This window comes from Mastomys coucha, unplaced genomic scaffold (genome assembly GCF_008632895.1).
Source record: "Mastomys coucha isolate ucsf_1 unplaced genomic scaffold, UCSF_Mcou_1 pScaffold20, whole genome shotgun sequence".
NCBI lineage: Eukaryota > Metazoa > Chordata > Mammalia > Rodentia > Muridae > Mastomys > Mastomys coucha.
In genome coordinates this window covers 131,976,510-131,997,974 of record NW_022196903.1, presented here as the reverse complement: position 1 = coordinate 131,997,974, position 21,465 = coordinate 131,976,510, and the positions used below count along the sequence as shown (strand labels likewise).

Genomic DNA, 21,465 nt, shown 5'->3' with positions numbered 1-21,465 from the left:
GAGTGAAGTAGAAGGGCCATAGAGAGCAATGCTTGGACCTGATCTTGTTAAATACATGATATGGTCCACATGTAAAAATTAAAAGAGACTGAGGCCCATCTCCTGAAATGAGATCAGTGGTCCAAAGAGAAACTATGCAGTGGAGGGTGGCTCCACACAAACGCAGAAACATACAAGAATAAAGCCAATAAAAGTTTAAAAACACAGGCCAATTTTTGAGAGTTTATTTTTTTATACCATGTGCCTGCAACAACACCCTTGGAGGCCAGAAAAGGACATCAGATGCTCTGGAATGGATGGTTGTGAGCCGCCATGTTGGTGCTGGGAATCAAACCCTGATCATATGCAAGATCTAGGAGCTCTGTAAAGTGCCGAGCAGTCTCTCAAGCCACAACACACACCATTTTAATACTGGGAAGTATTTTCCCCAAAGGCAGCAAACACATGATAATGAAGTCATTGCCAAGTTCATATTCTGTTCTGGAAAGCTGCTAAGTGAAAGTCTGAGGAAAATATGCTAACCTTTCAAGAGAATTTTACAGCTATGGAAAAGCACAAAACATCAGACACACATCAGACCACCCACAGACACTCCACAGTCTTCCTAGTGGACAAGCTTAACCAATACCTTAAAAATATTGATATGTGCATTGTTTATTATTAGATTTTTGCTTCAATATATGACATTAAATGAAGGATTCATTCTGGAGTGAATTCCAACTTTCTTTTATTTCATTGTGCCCTAATTCTGAAAGCGTCACATGGTGAGATAATAATATAAATTATGAGAACTTTGAGATGCTTATAGGCTCGTCCACAGTCACACAGCCAATATTAAAGCATATATTATTTGGTATCTCCTCTGGAACCATGTGCTCAATCCTGTAAATATAGATCTACAGGAACTTTCAAATGTGCACATTCTGATCAATGATGCTCTGCTCTGGTTATGTTGTGATCTCACCCAAGTTCAAAAAAAATGTTAATGGAGTAGATTAGACTCAGATTGGAATCAAACTTTGAATTTTTAAAGCCATTTTTCACTGGCCTGAGGCTGAAGCAGCAAACACAGGCTTTTAGAGCCTTCATGGACAATCAGCTCTGTCCCAGATCATCTAAGTAATGCGTGTTACAGTTTAAATAGACTCATCCTTTCTGGAATTCACATTGAAATTTAATTCCCAATGGGATAGTACTGGGATTTTCGGATGGTGAGCGGTGACTGGGACATGAATGTAATTCCATTTAAAAAGGACCTAATGGGTCCCCAGTGGAAGGGTTAGAAAAAGAATTGAAGGAGTTGAAGGGGTTTGCAACCCTATAGAAAGAACAACAATATCAACCAACCAGACACCCCCCATACCACCCAGGGACTAAACCACCAACCAAAGAATACACATGGAGAGACCCATGACTCCAGGTGCATATGTGGTAGAGGATGGCCTAGTCAGGCATCAACAGGAGGGGAGGCCCTTGGTCCTGTGAAGGCTCGATGCCCCAGTGTAGGGGAAGGTGAGGGTGGGAGGCAGGAGTGTGTGAGTGAACACCCTCACAGAAGCAGGGGAGGGGAATGGGGATAGGGGGTCTCATGGGGGAAAGAGTGGGAAAGGGGCTAACACTTGAAATGTAAATAAAGAAAATATCCAATTAAGAAAAAATAAGATAAAAGGGCCCAATGAAAGAACTTTGTCCCTTTTTCCTTCTGACGTATACTCTGTGATGTCACAGAACCCATCCCCTTCAGAGGATGTAATTAACATTTGTGATGTCACAGAATCCATCCCCTTCAGAGGATGTAATTAACATCCGAGGCACCACCTTGGGCCGAACAGGAGCCCGCAACAAGCAAGTGAACTTACTGACCCCTGATGGTGGCCTTCCTAACCTATAAAACTGAGAAAATAAATCCCTGCGCTTTATAAATGATCCTTTCACCGTTGTTTTGTTTCAGCAAAGAAGACCATTCAGGACACTAAGTTATATTGACTTATATTGACTTATATGTGTCTTTTGCCCAAACTTGTCTGGAGCAGGACCCTTGGTTGGATTGTACCAGATCAATCGGGATATTGTTCCATGCTAATGAAGAGAGCCTCAGGGTGGATAGGCACCATCTGAGGGTTTGGTTTTAGTGCACTTCTGCTTCTGTTGTTAGGTGTGTGCCTGTGGGTCTCCATAGCTAACAAGCTCTCAGTGACACCAACAGTACAGACAGCCAAGGGCAGAGGAGGGCCCAGGATGGCTTTCTAAGATTCCAATGCAGGTCTGTGTAGCAGTAGACGTGTCCTGATGAAAACCCATCATCTGTTACCAAGCCAAAAATAAAATCCAAAAACGGCAAACACTAACGACCAAGCAAGCAACTCACTGTAGCCCTGGACCACATCTGGTCCCACATCTGCCTATAAACGTGGAAGCTGAGAGATACTTGCACACATGAACATTTCAAGATGTTTGATCATAAGAAATGTTAACTTTGAGCCCCAGCTGAGTGAAGCTACCCAATTCTCTCACAGATTGTTATTTTGAATGTGATTCATTAAAAGCTTGTAAATTTTTTTTCTCTTGTTACACACATGCTTGAGTTTTCTTAATTTTGCCTTTTGGCTTGCAGGAAGTCCATTTATTACTACCCATTACAGAGAACCCAAGCCCCAGACCCGGCCTAACAAATTGGCAGACACACTACAAAACGTTCTCAGACAAATTATAAACCTTTTGACAGAGCAAGTGCTGGTCTCCCAGCCAGGGAGTAGCATCCCTGCCCACCCTCTGAGATGAGATGAGGTCTCCCATCCAGGGAGTAGCATCCCTGCTCACCCTCTGAGATGAGGGGAGGTCTCCCAGCCAGTGAGTAGCATCCCTGCTCACCCTCTGAGATGAGGGGAGGTCTCCCAGCCGGGGAGTAGCATCCCTGCTCACCCTCTGAGATGAGGAGAGGTCTCCCATCCAGGGAGTAGCATCCCTGCTCACCCTCTGAGATGAGGAGAGGTCTCCCATCCAGGGAGTAGCATCCCTGCTCACCCTCTGAGATGAGGGGAGGTCTCTCAGCCAAGGAGTAGCATCCCTGCTCACCCTCTGAGATGAGGGGAGGTCTCTCAGCCAAGGAGTAGCATCCCTGCTCACCCTCTGAGATGAGGAGAGGTCTCTCAGCCGGGGAGTAGCATCCCTGCTCACCCTCTGAGATGAGGTGAGGTCTCCCAGCCGGGGAGTAGCATCCCTGCTCACCCTCTGAGATGAGGGGAGGTCTCCCAGCCAAGGAGTAGCATCCCTGCTCACCCTCTGAGATGAGGGGAGATCTGAGTGGTGGTATGGCTAGACACCAAGTGATACTCAGTACCCAGTGCATGCGACTTTCGTCTAGATTACTTAACATGAAAGGCCTCCCAGAAAACACTCCTAGAAGTCAAATTCTAAAACAAGTGCATGTAGAGGCATCATATTAAAACCTCTTTAGGCTCCCAGAGGATGCGGGCGCCTCCTCTGCACTCGCCCAAGAGCTCTGGATTCTGGAGCCTGCTTATTTTTAGTATTCCCTAAGCAGCACAGTGGCTGGGCACTTCCAAACCTCCCCGGGGTTAACACACTCTCCCTTCTGATATCTCTGGATCATTACTTACTAAATCTGTATTTTATCTTTGCTACCCTGGACCCTGCTGGGCAGCCCTTCTGGGGTCATTTTCCCCTTTGCACCTACATTTCAGCCATCTCTCCCTTGGACACCTTCCCTATGTGGTCCATCTCCTACCCCCTTGTCATGGCGGAATCCTTCTTCCCTCTCTCCTGAGCTTCTTGCCCAGGAATCCTAAAAGTGCTGCTTCTGTTTCCCCGCCCAACCATTGGCCACTGACAGCTATATTTCCGGATCAGAGCCAACTGGAGGCAGGGACCCTCAGAGCAGAGCTGCGAGTTCCTGCGTGATGTGGGGAGCCGAATTAACACAAATAACATTAGAACTGACTCCTAACAAGTACCTCTCTGTGGTGGGTCTGACCACAAACCAGGACCACAAACATACTAAGTATATATGTTCTACCACTGAGCGATGTCTTCAAGCTGCAAATTACAATGAGAAATCTACTGAGCACTCATTTCTAGGATGTCTTAAAATTACATATTATGCATTTTGGTAAAGAACTTTTCAACCATTGTGCAGTTGATCCAGACAAACTCAACGGAACAAAAAAAAAAAACAGTCTATTTTTGTCTTTTATTAAAAAAAGGTTTTTTTTTTTTTCCTCACATAGTATATCCTGATTATGGCTCCCCTCTCCCTACCCTCCCAAGCCCTCTCCATCTCCCCTTCCATCTGGATCCATCCCCTTTCTGGATCTCATTAGAAAGAAAAAAACTGGCTTCTAAGGGACAGTAATAAAATAAAACAAAATATAATATAATACGATAAAATCCTTCAGACCAGAGCTGGACAAGACAAACAAACAAAAAGAAAAGAGGCAAAGGGAAGGCACAAAAACCGAAGACCTCTTCACTCGCACACTCAGGAATCCCGTAGAAACACTAAATTAGAAGTTGTAATATACACACCCTGTATAGGGCATACACACCCTGTATAGGGCATACACACCCTGTATAGGGCATGCTGCCTCGTCTCCATGAGTTCAGAAGAGCTTTGATCATGCTGATGTAGAGGGCTTTGCCACCTTGGTGCCCTCCATCCCTCTGGGCCATACATTGTTCCTGTCTCATTTTCACAGAGTTCTCTGATCTCTAAAAGGGAGGGACTGATGGAGATGCCCTCTTTAGGGCTGATTATTCCCACATCTACCACTTTCTGAATAATGTCTGGCTTGTGTCTGTTTCTTTTGGAAACCTCATCCTTCCTTCTGTTTTGTCCATATTTCAGTTTTCAATTCCCATTGGCCAGATGTTAAACATTCCTAAGACAATTGAGGTTGTATCTCAAAATTCTTTCTTCAAACGTCTATAATCTTGAGATTTTTGTCTGCTCCGTTGGTTGGCCAAGTGATAGACTGGTTAGTTGGCTACATGGTTAGGAAACTAATAGGTTAGTTAGTTAGTTGGTTTCTTAGTTGGTTAGCTGGTCATTTGCCTAGCTAGTGGTTGATTAGTTGAGTTTTGTTGCTTTAATTCTTTCTTTACTTTCTGGTTTTTTATCTGATCTTTTGGAATGTATGACTGAGTGGAATAAAACTACTGGCACACAGTGCTGGGTATAAAGTGTGTGTACACAGATGAGACTTATTGAATTTCACTATTTTGTGGGAATCTTCACCGCCCCCCCAAAAAAAGACAAGCGATGGAGAGTGGAGGTGTATTCCACTATGGAGAGAAAGCTCATTCTGTCTTGTGTTCATAAAACCTCTAATGCTCAGAGTAAGGTGTGAATGATGGAGGGCTTGCTGTCCACAATCCTGATTTCATTCTCATCCTTCCACCCCAAGTCCAAAGTCACCTTGGGAAATATGGAGTTATCTTCAGTGCCTCAGCAGAGGAAGAACAGGAGCATGAGTTTTCACCTGTCCCTTATGGTAAAAATGGAACTTTGAGAAATGTGCATGTGTATGGTATGTTTATGTATGTGTATAGTATGTATATGTATGTATATGTATATAGTATGTATATGTATGTATATAGTATTGTATGCATGTGTATAGTATGTATATGTATTGTGTGGTTTGTGTGGTTTGTATATGTAAGTATGTGGTATGTATATGTATGTGTGTGGTATGTATATGTATGTATGTGGTATGTATATGTATGTGTGCAGTATGAATGTGTACATCTGTGTGTGGTGGAGTACACACCCATGCATGTACGTGGAGGCCACAGGTTGTATGTTGTGGTATAGTCTGTCAATCTCCATCTCATTTGTTACATTGATGAAGAATTTCATACATGTGCACAATGAATATTGATCCAATCAACTTCCTGTTTTCTTCCCCTTCAATTCTTCCTCTAAACAAGATCACAACTTTTCAGTCCCAATGTCATGTGTTTCCTGTTGAAACCCAGATTTCACTTTGTGATGCTTGTATAAATTGTGAGGCCATCTACTGGTGCATGGATTACTTCTCCATGGCTGCAGGCCTGAAGAAAACTGACTTTCCATAAAATAAAATAAAATAAAATAAAATAAAATAAAATAAAATAAAATAAAATAAAATAAAATAAAATAAAATAAAAAATACTAGTGTAGTAGAAGGAAAGGGGAAACAGTTATTGCCATTGGTACAGACACTACAGTAATAGGTATGAAGAATCCTCAAAAAGTTAAAGATTGATCGGTCATATGACCGTGTGCTAGGCCACACGTTGGCGTACACCCAAAGGACTCTGGACCCTGCTGCACACATACTTTCTCCTGTCCGCCATACCCAGGACATAGAAACTTTCTGATTGGCCTTCAGTTCCTGGATGGGTAATGAGACTGTGGTACATATACGACATGGAGTACTACTCAGCTGCAAATAAAACTGAAATGAGGCTGGATCTCTCTGAATTGGAAGCTTGTTGGCTTGTTGGCTGAAGTCTGTTGGATCATGTTGGCTAGGCTGGGCAGTCAATGAGCTCACAGTATCTGTCTGTCTGTCTGTCTGTCACCTCAACTTCTGGGGACATACTTACACATGACCATGTTCTGCTTTTCAGGGGATCCTGAGGACCCCAGTTTGGGGCCTTTGCTTTCATGGCAAATGCTAGGCCATCTGCCCAACCCTTCTTTACCTTTTCATTAGCGGTTTCTAGCCTTCAATTCCCTATTAGATGCAAAGATCAGAAACATCTTTTGAAACTCATCTATGGTTCTGCAGTCAGGATCCTGAGGCCACAATTTCCACAAATTTGATGCCAGCCCAGGTTACAGATGAACTCTAGTTTCATAGTAAATAATGGGAAGTTACCTTTAACTAGAATTTTATGTGTGGATTAAAAGTTAAAATCCATTGCAGTGTCTTCTGAAATCATCACTATTTGTGGCCAGGAATTCTTATAATGTTAACAGGACAATAGTTTATGTAGACTTCACAGCTTCCCTACAAAGTTAGCATTAATCCTGGGCCTCACAATTCAGGAGAATAACAAGCTTAAGCAGCAAGCAAAGGGCCCAGGAAGGAATGGACCGAGCAAAATGGAGTGACCTCAGCCCTTCAGTGAAGCACCCAGAAGGTCAAGGTATAAGGAGTGTTTGTGGCTAGTTAGTGTGCATTAGTGTGCATTAGTGTGTGTCCAAGCTCTCTTTTCATTTTGTTTTCTCCTGTAGTTGCTGGTAACATTTGTGCAGCCTCCTCTGTAGCAATGGCTGGCTTCCTCGAAATATACAGGAAATTTGCCCAGGAGCAGTCTCCTTCAGGCAAACCGTTCTCTGTTTCCTCTATGAGCTGCGTCTACCTGGTTCCACAGTATGTGTTGCTTGGAGTGTCTGAAGTCCTGGTAAACCCAGCTGGTGAGTATCATTACTAGTGAATGCTCGGAGGGGAGCACCACCCCAGGCCTGCTCTGAGGGGAGCACCACCCCAGGCCTGCTCTGAGGGGAGCACCACCCCAGGCTTGCTCTGAGGGGAGCACCACCCCAGGCCAGCATTCCCAACGATGGTCAAGAAAGCTGTTTTCACCCTCATTTAAAACAATGTCTCAATTTTCTTTGTCCTTCTGTCTACAATCAACTATCTATTCTGTCTGGATATAGGAAAAGGGAATCACTAAGCTGATTAAAGCCAAGACTTTTTGGTCAGACAGAAGTAGACAGAAATGAACCTGGAAGAGCATGAACTACATATACCCCGCTATGTGAAAATTCATGTTCCATAATCCCTCTCTCCCTCTAACGTAGGCACAATCACAAATGCGCCCATCCAGAAGTGGTTCATGGACTTTGAGAGTATATAAACATGCAAATGAGATGAGAATTTGATGCAATTTACCTAATAACTTGATGTCTTCAAATTAAATTACCCTAGATTAAGTGTAATCACCAGTATTTCATAAGACGTGTTCAAATTATGTTTATTAAATATCAGAAGTTTCTAGATTATCTCAATTGCTTATATTGATTATACTAGCTGCTTTATACTGTACCACAATATTTCAAAACCTTCCTGCAATGTAGGCATAAGTGTGTTTGTGTGTCTACACGCTGACCAGCATAACCTGGGGAGCTCATCTTGAGTTTTGATCTTCCCCATGGTTCCTCACAAAGTGATAGCTATGAAAGTCAATCCACGTTACACTTTACTGAGAATATTTTCACGTACTTTAACTAAAAAAAAAAAAAAAATGTATTAAATTTTCTATGTATGCTTTCCTATGTAGGTACACTGTGCATGCAGTGCCTTTAGGTGCCAGAAGAGGGCATCTGATCCTCCAGATCCAAGGTTACAAATGGCTGTGAGCCACCATGTGGTACAGGAATCAGACCCAGGCCCTCTAGAGAACTGCCAGTGCTCTTAACCACTGGGCCATCTCTCCAGTCCCTGTGACTATCTCCATATATCCAGTGTCACCTGTTTCCCACAATTTTATGCATAAATACCCTAAATTAAAATTCTAATAATTTTATTTTTCCCTAAAGTCTTTAATAAGTCTATTATACTCTGTGTTATTTCAAACTTCTCTCTATATACAGTTAATAAATTTGTATCCACACACACACACACACAATGTGCACATATATGAAACCAGAACAATTAACTTAAAATTTTAGATAAATTAACAGAATTTATCTATCATAGTCATGAATATATTCGCAGTTCTTTTCTATTCTTTTAAAACATTTCATTTCCATGCTCCATATGAATCATTTAGTAGGTTTTGTGACGGGAATACCATTGTGCAGTCCAGCCAAGAATACACAAGACAAGTGAACCAATGCAGCCACATTGGCATTTGTGGTCAGCCCAATGTTGCCTCTAGAAGTCAACCAGTCTTTGAACATAGATAAAACTCAAGAAAGAGACGAATGGTTACATGGCAGAAATTCCTAGCCAGCTCAATGGACACGAAAGCTTTCAAAGCAGATTTTAAAGGTAGGTAGCAGCACCTTCCCAGTGGACTGATCTGCCTAGGGGCCTTCCAGTCACCACCACCAATGAGAGCACAAAAAAGAAGTCAAGACAAAAACTGATCAAAGCAGCGTAAGTGTGGAACTGATAGCCTTTTAGTTGTTGAGGAGCAGAAAGAAAGCAGGAAAGACAGAAGGTGGGAGGAATGCAGAGGAGATTAGAGCGTAGCCTCAGTTACTAAGTCAGGCCATGGTCAGGAAATGTTTCATAAAGTGGCCAAACTTGAGTTTGTAGTCCAGTCTCTATATTAGTTGTTCAACTATTTCTTGTGGTACACGCCGAGCCATAGCCAATGTATCATGAAGGATATGGTCATGCTTTAATACAACTTGATGTACGTGCGTGCCAGCCTGGACACTTTGTCGCCGCCACAGCTCTCCTATCTCCAGATAGGTTCAAGGTATGGTGACTATGATGTAAATGAATTGGAAACTAATAGTGCATGGAAGACATCAGTGGGAAATGGACAAAGAAACCAAGATTTGGGTGAATTGAATGATGGGCTGTATGATAGTAAAGCTGCCAAGAGCTCACACAAGTGGTACTGTAGACCACGAGGGTGAGAAGATTCTGTCAATTTAGAGAATAATGAACATGATTGATAGGTGACAAGATTCAAGAGAAGTCGTGGCTAATGTGATATCATGAGATTCCAGGCTGAAGTCTTAAGGGATAAGGACAGAATGATGCTCTACAGGTCTAATGGTGTAAGCTCCATTTCAGGAATTGTGGTGTTTCATATGTTCTAAACTGCTTCTCGCCAAACACATTTTCAACTGCTCCAGAAAAACTCGAGTAAAAAATGAAGAATTCCGGCAATGAGCTCCCAATCGCAGGTGCCTCAGGAAGGTGGTTATGTCTCCATATGCTACGGAGCCCACACACGCTGCAAGCGCCATCGCAAACCGTAGCCTGCCGCTCTCTGGAGGCACGTTTTCAGCTCTCATTGGCAGGGAGACCAGTTTCTGTACACACTATGAATATTTTGTTTACTGGGTCTCCCTGGCATAGTGGTTATTTTAGAGTAGTGGCTGACTTGTTGATAATATCTGCACCATAATGGGCTACAAGAAGCATCTTGGAGCCTGAAAGCGTAAGTTGATGATCACTAGAGTTGAACAGGATCGGAACATGCAATGAGGCACCCGAGAGTTGGAGATCTGAAGGCTCGAGAAGCTAAGTCCTATAAAAGGGAACTGGAGACTTTCAAAAAAAAAATGACTAAGACGACACCAAAGAAAGATTAACCAGCAGGCAGAGAGCTGGCAAAGTGCACTCATGAATTATACACTGCACCAGAAGCTCAAGCAAGAGAAAAGCACGGGATTAATTATTAAGTAGCCGAGTAATCATGGTCTCCTGCGTCGTGCTTCTTCCCAGGGAGAGGAATCAGCCTACTTATTCTTCCAGGATTTGTCTCCCAGTATTGATGGTGAGCAGGAGTCAGAAGCCAAATCCATGGCAACTGAAATCAATTCTCTCCAGAGCTTCAGACACACACTCGAACCTCCCTAAAAGTATAGAAAGCTTGGCCTCAAGGTCCTGTTGGTGACTTGTGCTGTACAGAACATCTGGAGAGCCTGGCCACCAATATTACCTGCCCAGTGTGTTGTTTACCAGCATCACCGTCCTCATCCCCAGCCAGTGTCTGTTCAGGTGAGGACCTGTGTAAACTCCGCGCATTCTGCTGATCACCCTTCTGGAGCTGAAATCAGAAGATGGGACCTCTTCCCATCTCATGCCCATCTCCAGTAGCTTTCTTGAAGCATAGACAGGTACTCACCTAAACATCCATTGAATCGATAAATAAAGACAAGTGGAAGACACATAGAAAATAAACCAGACATGTGCAATTGTAGGAAAGAGCATTGATATGTATTGTCTATTAGAAAGTTCATCTGAGGTGCTGGACAACACCTGAAGAGTGCTTCTGCTGCCAGGCGAGCTTGCTTGTCAAGCCTGATGACCTGAGTTCAATCTCTGGGAGCTAAGGTGAGGAGGAATGAACTCAGCCCAGAAGTTGTCCTCTGAGCTCCACACGAATGCTGTGGCCCCTGTGCCCACCGACACACATTAATCATGATAACATCTTGGGGGGGGAAGGTGTGCTGTGCTGGACAAATACAGAGTTTTTCTAGAGAAAGTACAAATAAGCCAGGTGTGGATATTTCTCACGAGGCAATAAAAAAACATGCCTTTCTTCTCATCAACAAGACAAGGAAATGTTTAGTGTTCCTAGTTCATCCGTTGTTTGTTGTTGTTGTTGTTATCTTTTCTTTTAAAAATGAGTTTTAGTATTAATTTATGATTTTACTGTAGGAAAGTTCTCAAAGCACAAAAATAGTAACCAGAAGAAAATTCAGAAACCAAATAGTTCAACCACTGAGAATTAAGATAGTTAAAGTCATTTTATGTATCTTTCTATTCACTGAATAAAAACAATAGACATTAGCAAGATAGGCTCCATGCTACAGCTGCGACAAACACAGCTCTCCATGGAATGTTTCATATCTATGCTAGTTTCTCTGCCACCTCCCTTCCTCTCATGTAATTTTGAAGTAAGTCTCAGATACCATTATATAGTAAATATCAAATATTTTAACAGGAATAATTTAACACAGCTATCATAATGTGACATAAGCATAATCCCATGTATTTACATATTACATATTTACATATTAGATACATACATATATTTAATCCATTTCTAATTTAAGGAAAGATTGCTTCTAGCTAATTTTTCAAAAATGTCCTCATGGCTTTTCCTAATCACCACCATTGTGACTGGAAATAAGGAGATATCCATTCCAGATAGCCAATGCCTACACTATTCCCTCTTTTGAAATACCTCCCGAAAATGGGGCTTTCCAGTTTCCTTCTTTTGCTATGACAAAAAAATTGCGACCGAAACCAACTTAGGGGATGAAAAGATATGTTTTGCCTTACAGCCCACCATCATTAGAATCAAAGTGGTAACGCATAGCAAGAACATAAAAGGGCAATGCTTGTTTGCCAGCTTGCTTACACAGCCCAGAACCACCTGTTGAAGGATGGTCCCACCCACACTGTTTGGAGCTCTCATAAATCAACTAATAATCAATTATCCCTTACTGGCCAATCTGGTTTAGGTAATTCCTCAGTTGAAACCCCTCCTCTCAAATGACTTTAGCCTGTGGTATATTGACAATGTAGGCTAACCAGGACATGGGCAATGTATATAAGTGGTTTTGTACAGTCCCATGCACAGTAGGATAAATATTGTTTATGATCTTTATATATATATATACATATATATATATGTATATATATATTTGTGTATATATATATATATATATATATATATATATATATATATTTAAAAGATAACCTTAACACAAGAGCTCACAACTGGTCAAAGTACAGAGAATAGCAGCAACCAATGGAGTGCTCTGCCACAAATGGAACATCTGCATCACATCCCTCCCAAAGCTCAGGGACCACTGCTGAGGAGGAAGTGGGAAGTCTGTAAGAGCCAGAAATTGAGGAGGGTCAGAGAGGAAGAGTCTTCTAGATGCAACAGGACCACCGCTCCTGTCAGCTCATGGAAGCTATGGCAGCCTTAGCAAAACCTGCTCATGATCAAATATGTCAATATTCAAGCATGATACAGGAAGGAATTCATATGTCTAAGTCCCCACCCCAACAGAGGATGGCTTCCGGGAAATGGAAAATTGGTCTTTAAAGGTGCCCTCAGTGGGTCAAAGAGGAAGATGCTGATTAATCAACTTGCATATGACCACAGGGCCAATAAATCAAGATCTCAAAGCACTCTTATTTAGCTCCAGAACTCTTGTGCAAATATTCTATGATAAATTCAAGTTTTCCATAGGCCATGGAATCCCAAGCAAAGATTTCGTGACAGAGGTGATATCCAGAACAGGTCGCACCTTAATAAAAATATGTCAGAAATATTCAAATATGGCTGAAATTTGGTGATGACATAACAGTGCTCAACTACCAAGCGGTCCTGGTAGCTGTATGGGGCTTTGTCCGGTCCTATTTTATTCTGTAAATTGCATCATAACCTGCCTGTGCACTAACCTTAAAAAAGTCCAACCCGGGAATTTTGCTCCTTGGCAAATTTGATGCATGGTCAGTATTCACTGGGACATGGTCTATGAAAGTGATTTATGTGAAATCCTAAATTCTGGCCTCTTGTTCTCCCAGTCTCCATGGTAACACACAGAGTCATCCCAAGCACCTTCAGAGGAACTTGCATGACTTTTTTGACACTGCTCCATGGATCTGCCTGTTTCGCAGAGGCACTGCTGATAGAGTTAGTTTATCTCATCTCAGAAGGTAAGTGGCCTCTCATTGTACGCTTATATACATTGAGCTGAAGACTAGAGAGTTGGGAGGTGAAACCATAAAGTCTTTTTATTTTTAATTGATCCACTTTTGCAATTAAGATAGAATTAAGATATGAAGTAGGCTCTTGCTATATTCATTAATTTCGGGGGATTGTTTTTCTTTTGATAGGAGAAGGTAATTACAGAATGTCACTTCCCATGAGACAGTGTTGGCTGTCTTTGAAAGTGCATTTTAAAGCTAATGGGTCATCATATTTGCATTAGATGTCTTGGTGAGGCCATTTTCAATAATGCTGGTAGCTATTGCAGACAATGTGGTAAAAAGTTAGCACCCGCATACATGTAGGATTGCAGGGTATCCCACGGCCTACTTTGCTTTTTTTTTATTAGATATTTTCTTTATTTATATGTCATATGATATCTCCTTTTCCAATTTCCCCTCTGAAAAAAAAAGAAAAAATAAAAAGAGCAAAACAAACAAACAAAAAGCTCCTGTTCCCTTACACCTCCCCCTGCTCACCAACCCACCTTCTCCCGCTTCCTGGCCCTATCATTCCCCTACACTGGGGCTAGAACCTTCACAGGGCCAAGAGCCTCTCCTGCCATTGATGACCGACTAGGCCATCCTCTGGTACATATGCTGCTGGAGCCATTAGTCCCAACAGATCCCATTACAGATGGTTGTGAGCCATCATGTAGTTACTAGGAATTGAACTCAGGACCTCTGGAAGAGCAGCCAGTGCTCTTAACCACTGAGCCATCACTCCAGCCCCCTACTTTGCTCTTGATTGGTCCCAAATGTTATCTATACACTTGAGGAGAAATCATGAAGTAGTTAACAAATGATCTGTAAATTTTTCCCAGTAGAAATTTTGGACAAAGAAATATGAAATATGGAAAATTCAGATGCAAATGTTAAAATACTCTAATTTTAAGTTGGCCTGTGAGTGGAAAGAGCAGGAAACATAGAAGCCATAGTTAATGGTAACAGCGAAGTGCCTTTATCATTTTTAAGTCTGCCAATCTTAAAATATTAGCTTAAAATGTCACTATTCCTTAGATTTTTGTCTTAATGGGCTTTTTCTTACTTTAAGGAAAATGCCATTAACTTACTCTTTTGTACTTTTAAAAATGTTTTTGGTTGTACACTTCAAATAATGTAAAGAAAGGAACGATTTGTGTGATCTCTTAAACAGATTCAATGTGCCTGCTTTCCGACTATACAGAAAATAACCCCCTTGATGACAAATTCATACAAGTATCCATTCAAACACTCAAGTGTTCCAGGCACTGTGTGAGAAGTTGGGGTGCCAGCACCAGCAAAAAAACACTCCAAGCTTCTAGAAAATCCCCAGTAATTCAAGGAAACACTCACATCAAGAACAATACATACAGCAGGTTTGGAAAAATCTACCAGTTCTAATAGGTTGGGTGACAAGGACACCCTTTAAGTAAGCTGAGAAGGTAGAGCAAAAGCGTACAAGGGACATTTCCTGTGTCCTAAGACCCATGTCTGTGGTATTGTGATTCCGCGAACTCAAATCCACAATGATAGCCTTTACCTCCAGAAGTTAGTGTCTAGCTTCAGATGGTCAGTCTCCCTGTGATAAAGTAAGTCTTTTCAAGATTTTATAAATGACCTTAAGCCTCACCTAAACCTGTAACTAAAACACTTCAGGTACTAAACATACTTCCTTATTTCATGTTACTTAATGAAAATAATTCTGAAAGTTTAAAAGATTTCTACAAGGGTGGTGAGATGGCCCGGTAGGTGAAGGGATTTGCTGCCAACCCTGGCAACCAGAATTCCATCCCTGGATCACACACAGCGGAGGGTGAGAATGGAACAGTCCCAATGCGGCACTAAGACAAGCACCCAGAATAAGTAAATATCTAGATCGGTGCACAAAGAGAGTGTCTATAATCAGATCTCATCTGATATACGCTAGAAGAACTACAAAGTCAAATATTATCACCAGCCTTTGTCTTATATAAGCTGATACTGGCTTTTCTGCCTTGGGCATCTTACCCAGAGTTAGAGCAAACTTCCTAAATTCTCCAGATTCCTGCATTTTTATGCACAACTTTGGAGATATCACTGAACCCAAGTTCATTTAATCACTGCTATCAAAGGGGACTCAGTGAACAGAAGGTTAGATAGAAGGAAAAAAAAATCAACAAAAAAAAAAACAAACAAAAACAAAACCAACCAACCAACAGAAAAAACCAAAGCTATCTTCACAAGCCAGCAAAACTGAGCCTCACAGAGCAGCATCACAAAAGATGCCTTAACAGAGCACTGAACTCCATTGGAGCTGTTGAGCGCTCCTATGCAGCCAAACTAACCTTGTCTTTTGCCAGGAGAAGCCCTCCTGGGCATCCTGTGCACTGAGATTGCAGCTGTTCACCACCATGCCCAAGTCAGGCAGTATCAGGGACTGAGACCAGGGCCTCCTGTCCACTAGGAAGCACTCTGCCAGGCCTGTTGCCCCTACTCTGCCTTTTCTTGCCCACTTCCCTTCCCTTTGGGGCATTCATTCACAGGGATATTATTTGCTTAGTAAGCTTTATTTGCTTAATATGGTGATCTTCAGCTGCAAGCATTTCCATGCAGATGGCATAGCTCCATTCTTCTGTATGGCTGGAAAGCATACCACTGTGTGCAGAACACCACATTTTCTCTACCCATCCCCCTATTGCACACCTAGCTTGTTTACATAGCTTAGCTATTGTGAGCCCTACAATAAACATTGATGTGCAAGTGTCTCTGTGATGTGCTAGCTTGGAGTCCTTTGGGCAAATACGCAGGAGTGGTAGACCTAGGTTACACGGTTGATCTATTTTTAATTTTTTTTTTTTTTGAGAAACCTCCATACTAGTTTCAGGTAGGCTCATTCATCTTCCCACTAAGAGTGTGCAGGAGTTCTTGTTGTTCACTGTGGTGGTTTGAATAAGAATGGCCCCCATAGGCTCATATATTTGAATTGTTAGTCATCAGGGAGTGGCACTATTTGAGAAGGATTGAGAGATGTGGCCTTGAAACCAACACCAGGCCAGTCTCTCTCTCCCTCTCCCTGTCTCCCTCCCTCTCTCCCACTCTTCCTCTCTCCCTCCTCTTCCCCTCCCCTCTCCTCCTCCCCTCCACTCACCTTCCCCCCCCACCCTCCCCCTCCTCTTCTCTCAGTGTTCAGATTGATACAGAGCTTTCAGCTGCTGCTCCAGCACAGTGTGCCTCTTCACAGCAATAAAACAGTAACTAAGACAGCCACATTTCCACTTACACAGTCCACATTGTTGGTTTCTTGGTGGCTGACATTCTGACAAGGGTGACAGATGGACTCTCAGCACAGTTTAGAATTGTACTTCTCCAGTGGCTGCTGAGGTTAAATGTCTCTTCACGTGTCTCTCAGTCAATTGTAGTTCATCTTCTGCAAACTGTTTGTTTCATTAGGCCATTTTTAATTGAATTGCCTTCTCATTTAATTTCTTTTTTAATTCTTTGCACATTCTTGATATCAACCCTCTGTCAGATGCATAGCTTTCTTTCCTGCAAAAAGATTTCAATGAAAATCTAAATTGTCATTGATAGTCTGCATAGTACAGTAGAAGTTTTTATTTTCGTTATCAGATTTATTATAAAACTTCTGTGTAGGCCATACTATTATCCTTGGTTTTTTTGAATACTATAATTGAAGTGGAAAAAAAAAGTGCTCCAGGCATGTCAGCTTGTGTCTGAAAGAGACCTGATTCCCTCAGCATGCCCAACCATTTAACATACTAAGCAATGTAGAAGGAAGTCCCCAAGCATAAAGACTTGATAATGACATCTTTAATTCCTACTATGTAACTTCTGTCTGCCAGTGTGCACATGAGATAATATTGATCCTATCCTAGATGGAGTAGAAGATGGGGAGGCACAGTTTATATAATAGGCAAGGTTTTGGTGACCTTAAAAGATAGGTTACCAGTGACACTTACCAAATTGGGCTCTGAGGTCAGACACTCTCTTAACATGTGCTGACATTACCACCATTTAAACTGGCAATTAGCTAATTCACATTCTTCTTTCCAATGCTCTTATTTTCTGTTCACAATAAAATTGTATAGCATCAAATTATGTCCCAATAAATTAGAATCTTTCAGTTGGAGATGGAACTCTGGTTGCCTTCTATCAACAAGCATTTTACAGACTAAACCTGACTTCTTACCATTGCGTTGATAAGTATTCATAGAGAAACCATGTGTGATAAGCTGAAGGGTCAGGCTACTACCATCTAAATAGAGAGAGCCTTCCTTCATGTTCTGTGTCCATCGTCATCATAACAAATAATTCATTATGTTGTTCTGAGAGTTAGTAACTAAAACCCACAGCTACTGCTCAATAAACATTTCAGCCACCATCCCCTTCTGTTGTATAGAAAAGCCGTCTCCTTTTCTCTTCAGCTCCATAACTCCTGTTTTCCTGTCAGTCAGCATCTATTAAACAACCATTTGTCAATATCTTCAAAACAAGGTTTCCAAATTCAAGCACGACACTCAAAAATAGGCACATACAGGATGTGCATCTGTCTTCTCTGTCTGCCTATGTCCACCAGCACGTAGAGAGTGTGTTGAGGTCTCCATAGTTATGCTTGTGGTCAATTAAAACCTAATACTCCTTTTCCTTGTTTTGGCTCTCAATTAAGCTCCACTCATCCAGGGTTTTCCCCCCCCTAATTAAATATAGGATGTTATCCTTCTTTTCAATAAGTGTCAACCCATCATGCTAAGAAATAGACATTTTTGGAACTTGATTCTGTCACCCAGTGAATTGCTGATCTTTCCTATGTTGTCTGCAGGTTTAGTAAGCAAGCCCCTCGACTTCTCCCAGGTAATTGATACAATTGTTGAATTGGACAGACCTGAAAATAGAGCTTTGTGGATAATTCCCACAAACTTCATGGCAAGTTAATGACAACCAACTCAATCCTTCCCTTGTGGGTCTGATCAGTTCCCAGTTCATCTAATTATGCTCATCCCACCCACATCGCCTTCCCTCCCTAAATGACATCAAATGGAGGTTTTGTCATGCTTTACATTTCTGTTTGTGACAACCCCCTTACCCATCATAATATAATCCAAGAAAGGAAATGCGTTTCATTTAAATGATCCGTTCTTGTGATCCTATGCTGGCTTACAATGACTAATTAGTGTCCCCCAAAGGAAATGGCTCTTTGACCACAAATATCACTTTAGGTAAGTCATTATCCCTCTAAGACTGCTAAGACTGTTCCCTCTTAATTAAAAATGGGCAATGCTTTTCGCTTTCCTCAGAGATGGTTGTAGGATAAAATTAAATGAAGCATTTCAAAATTCTAACACCAGGGTTTAGTTTCAAATACAAAACCGTCACACGCTGTAACAGTACATTCTCTGAAAACTAGCTAAGTCAGTCACGTGTTCAGATGGCTTTGAGGGATGGGATTGACCAGAATAATTTGGTGATTGGTGTTAGAGAGCAGACACCCTCCCCAGTTCCACAGGGCACTCTCAACCTTTAGGAATCCACGTCAGTCATGGGGGTGGAGGGGTGCAGGGTGGGGCTCCATCAGCTATCACAGTCTCCTGGCTCCCAGCTACATTAGTCATTTTTAGCACAGTGGTGGGGAAATGGTGGGAAGGCGGTAAATTCAAAGGGTTTCTCAAAACTCAACTGTGCAGTGAGATATCGTTAGAGTGACATTTTCAGTACAAGTGAGAGATCTGATCCTTCTGGGATCGCTCGCTCAGAGCGTTTTAAAGGAGAAGACACAAGACTAAACCCGTCCTCCTACACTAATCACTTCAGGAATGGTTTCTCTAAAAGCAGCAGCGATGCTAATGTAAGGCAGAGGCAAGTCAGTCAGACTGCCTGTGTCAACTCCATCCCATTAGGAGCGAGATCAATTTCCTCAGACTCCTGACTCCAAACTCACCTTTTGACAAAAATAACAAAATAGAAATTCAGGAGGAAATGACATCTCAGTTACAGAGGAGTTCCAGGTGATGGAAAGTGCCTGAAAGGAATGGGGAAATTGGGCAGAATGAAGAGGTCAAGCTTCCAGTCCCTCTGTCCCCTCGCTCTCACCTCCTCCAGGTTCAAGGAAAAGTACAAAGAATTTGGCTGTTTAATTCAAATCAAGACCATTTTAAATTAAAAATGAGATCTTTTTAAATTCTCATTTAAATATCTACAAGAATTGAGGGCACTGACAGCCGTGTCAGCATGAATCACGGAGTTGCTCTTGAAACAGGAATTTGCAGTTACAGGGAACTTGAAAGGAGAAAATACTTTTTCTGGGTGGAAAAGTATTCAACTGAATTTCCTGGGTCCATATCTTTTTCTGAGAAATGTGTTTCTTCCAATCTGGGTCTATAAATGGGCTTTTGATTACATATGTGTTTTAAGATCATAGGTTCATAGACCCCCAAGTGGGAGAGCGATAGCTTACTGCTCCCAAAGCCACCTGTGGTCAGGACCACATCTGAGTGGTCAAGCCCTCTCTAGCTTTGCAGGTAAGCTCTGCTCATGCTCCTTAGTCAAAATGAGGCACAGTATCCTTCCAACGTGACAATGTTAGGAAACTCAGACGCAGCTTGCTCTACATCCTCAACCTTACATGCCACCCAGATCCATCATGCTACCCAGGATTGTTTAAGTTCATAGGTGTACCAAATTACCCATTAGGTTATAAGAGGTCACTAACCACTGATACTGGCTCACAAAATATAGGAAAGGGAATATAAGGAATATTATTTTGTGGCATGGACTGTGTGTGTGTGTGTGTGTGTGTGTGTGTGTGTGTGTGTGTCTGTGTGTAAAAGTCCAGGACCATCTCAGGTGCCAGCCCTCCTCTTCCACCGTGTGTGGGTAGGGCAGGACCACTTTGTTGATCCCTGCTCTGTTTACCATGTTAGTTTCCTGCAGTTCTGTCTCCAAGTCCCATCACTGCAGAAGTGCCCTGGGGAAACTGACAAGTGCTGCTATGGTTGGGTTTTCAGTGCGTTCTTGGGATTCAAACTCAGGTCCTCACACTTGCACAAGTTCTTACCCACCAAGTCACTTCCAGAGCCTTAACTTTTGTTTTTTATTCTTTTCTGAGCTTGAGCCATTCCTTTAAAATGACTTCCCTTCCAAGAGTTTTGTGAGAACTCTAGGAAAACAGTAACATGATTCCCAAGGAACATGACACACGTGTTGTATATAAACAAAGATAATGACTTCCGTCATTAAGGTTGTGTAGTTTGAATGAGGTACCAAAGTCTTCCAGGTTGGGGAGGTGTATGTTAGATGCCATTTCAATAATTCTTTAGGGAAGAAAGCATTCATGGTGCAAAAACTTAGCTCTCACATTCTACCTGAGTCTCAGATGCAGCTGTGAATAAGGTGACATGGAACAGTCACTTTAGTCCCCTGGTGACTTGGACTTATATCATAGATGACATTCTGCATGACAAATACACAGAGCAGGGTAGCATCAGAGAATGGGAATCTCCAGAGACGAGAAGCTGGAAATGGTTCTGAAGTCAAGAAGATCTGGAAGAGCAGGAGATCTTCTGCATGGTGAGTGAAGCTTTGAGCTCTTCCTGGTGAACAGTTCCTATGACAGGGCCTAGGAGTAGAGAATCAACCATTGGTTGCATGAAAGGAGCCCATAAGATTCCAGAAAGCTAAAAATATGCAGCAATGGAGAGACTGGCATAACATTGTGGAGTGATACAGGGGTCCAATCATTTGGGACCTTTGACTGACAGCTTAAATGTATTACATCATAAGACATTTGGTGAACGGCACCTCCACTGGCATTGAAAGGCTTCTCTGGATGTTTTATGATTTTGAACAAGGAAAAAAGATACATTTGGAAGGAGAAGGACACAAAATAATCCAGGCAAATAAAGATATTAATGAAGCAAAGAAATAGGCAGGAGAAGCAGCTCTGCTTTGGAGATGGGACCAATACCACTTTGGGATGGTTTTGAAAATCAGTAGGTGCAGGAGGGAGGCGATGGGATTACAGAAACACCGGCTACCTCAGAACTCGCTGGAGGGAAAGACTCTG

The 21,465-nt window shown here is 42.1% G+C and overlaps 1 protein-coding gene across 1 annotated transcript in view; it reads left to right on the top strand.

The window, feature by feature from the left end:
* Slc15a5 (solute carrier family 15 member 5) overlaps positions 1 to 21,465 on the top strand; it is an 85,891-nt gene that overhangs the window by 44,266 nt on the left and 20,160 nt on the right. The window contains exons 6-7 of the mRNA XM_031381038.1: positions 7,241 to 7,423; positions 13,245 to 13,380. Of these exons, the coding sequence (XP_031236898.1) occupies positions 7,241 to 7,423; positions 13,245 to 13,380 (319 nt within the window). The remainder of the gene's footprint in view (positions 1 to 7,240; positions 7,424 to 13,244; positions 13,381 to 21,465) is intronic.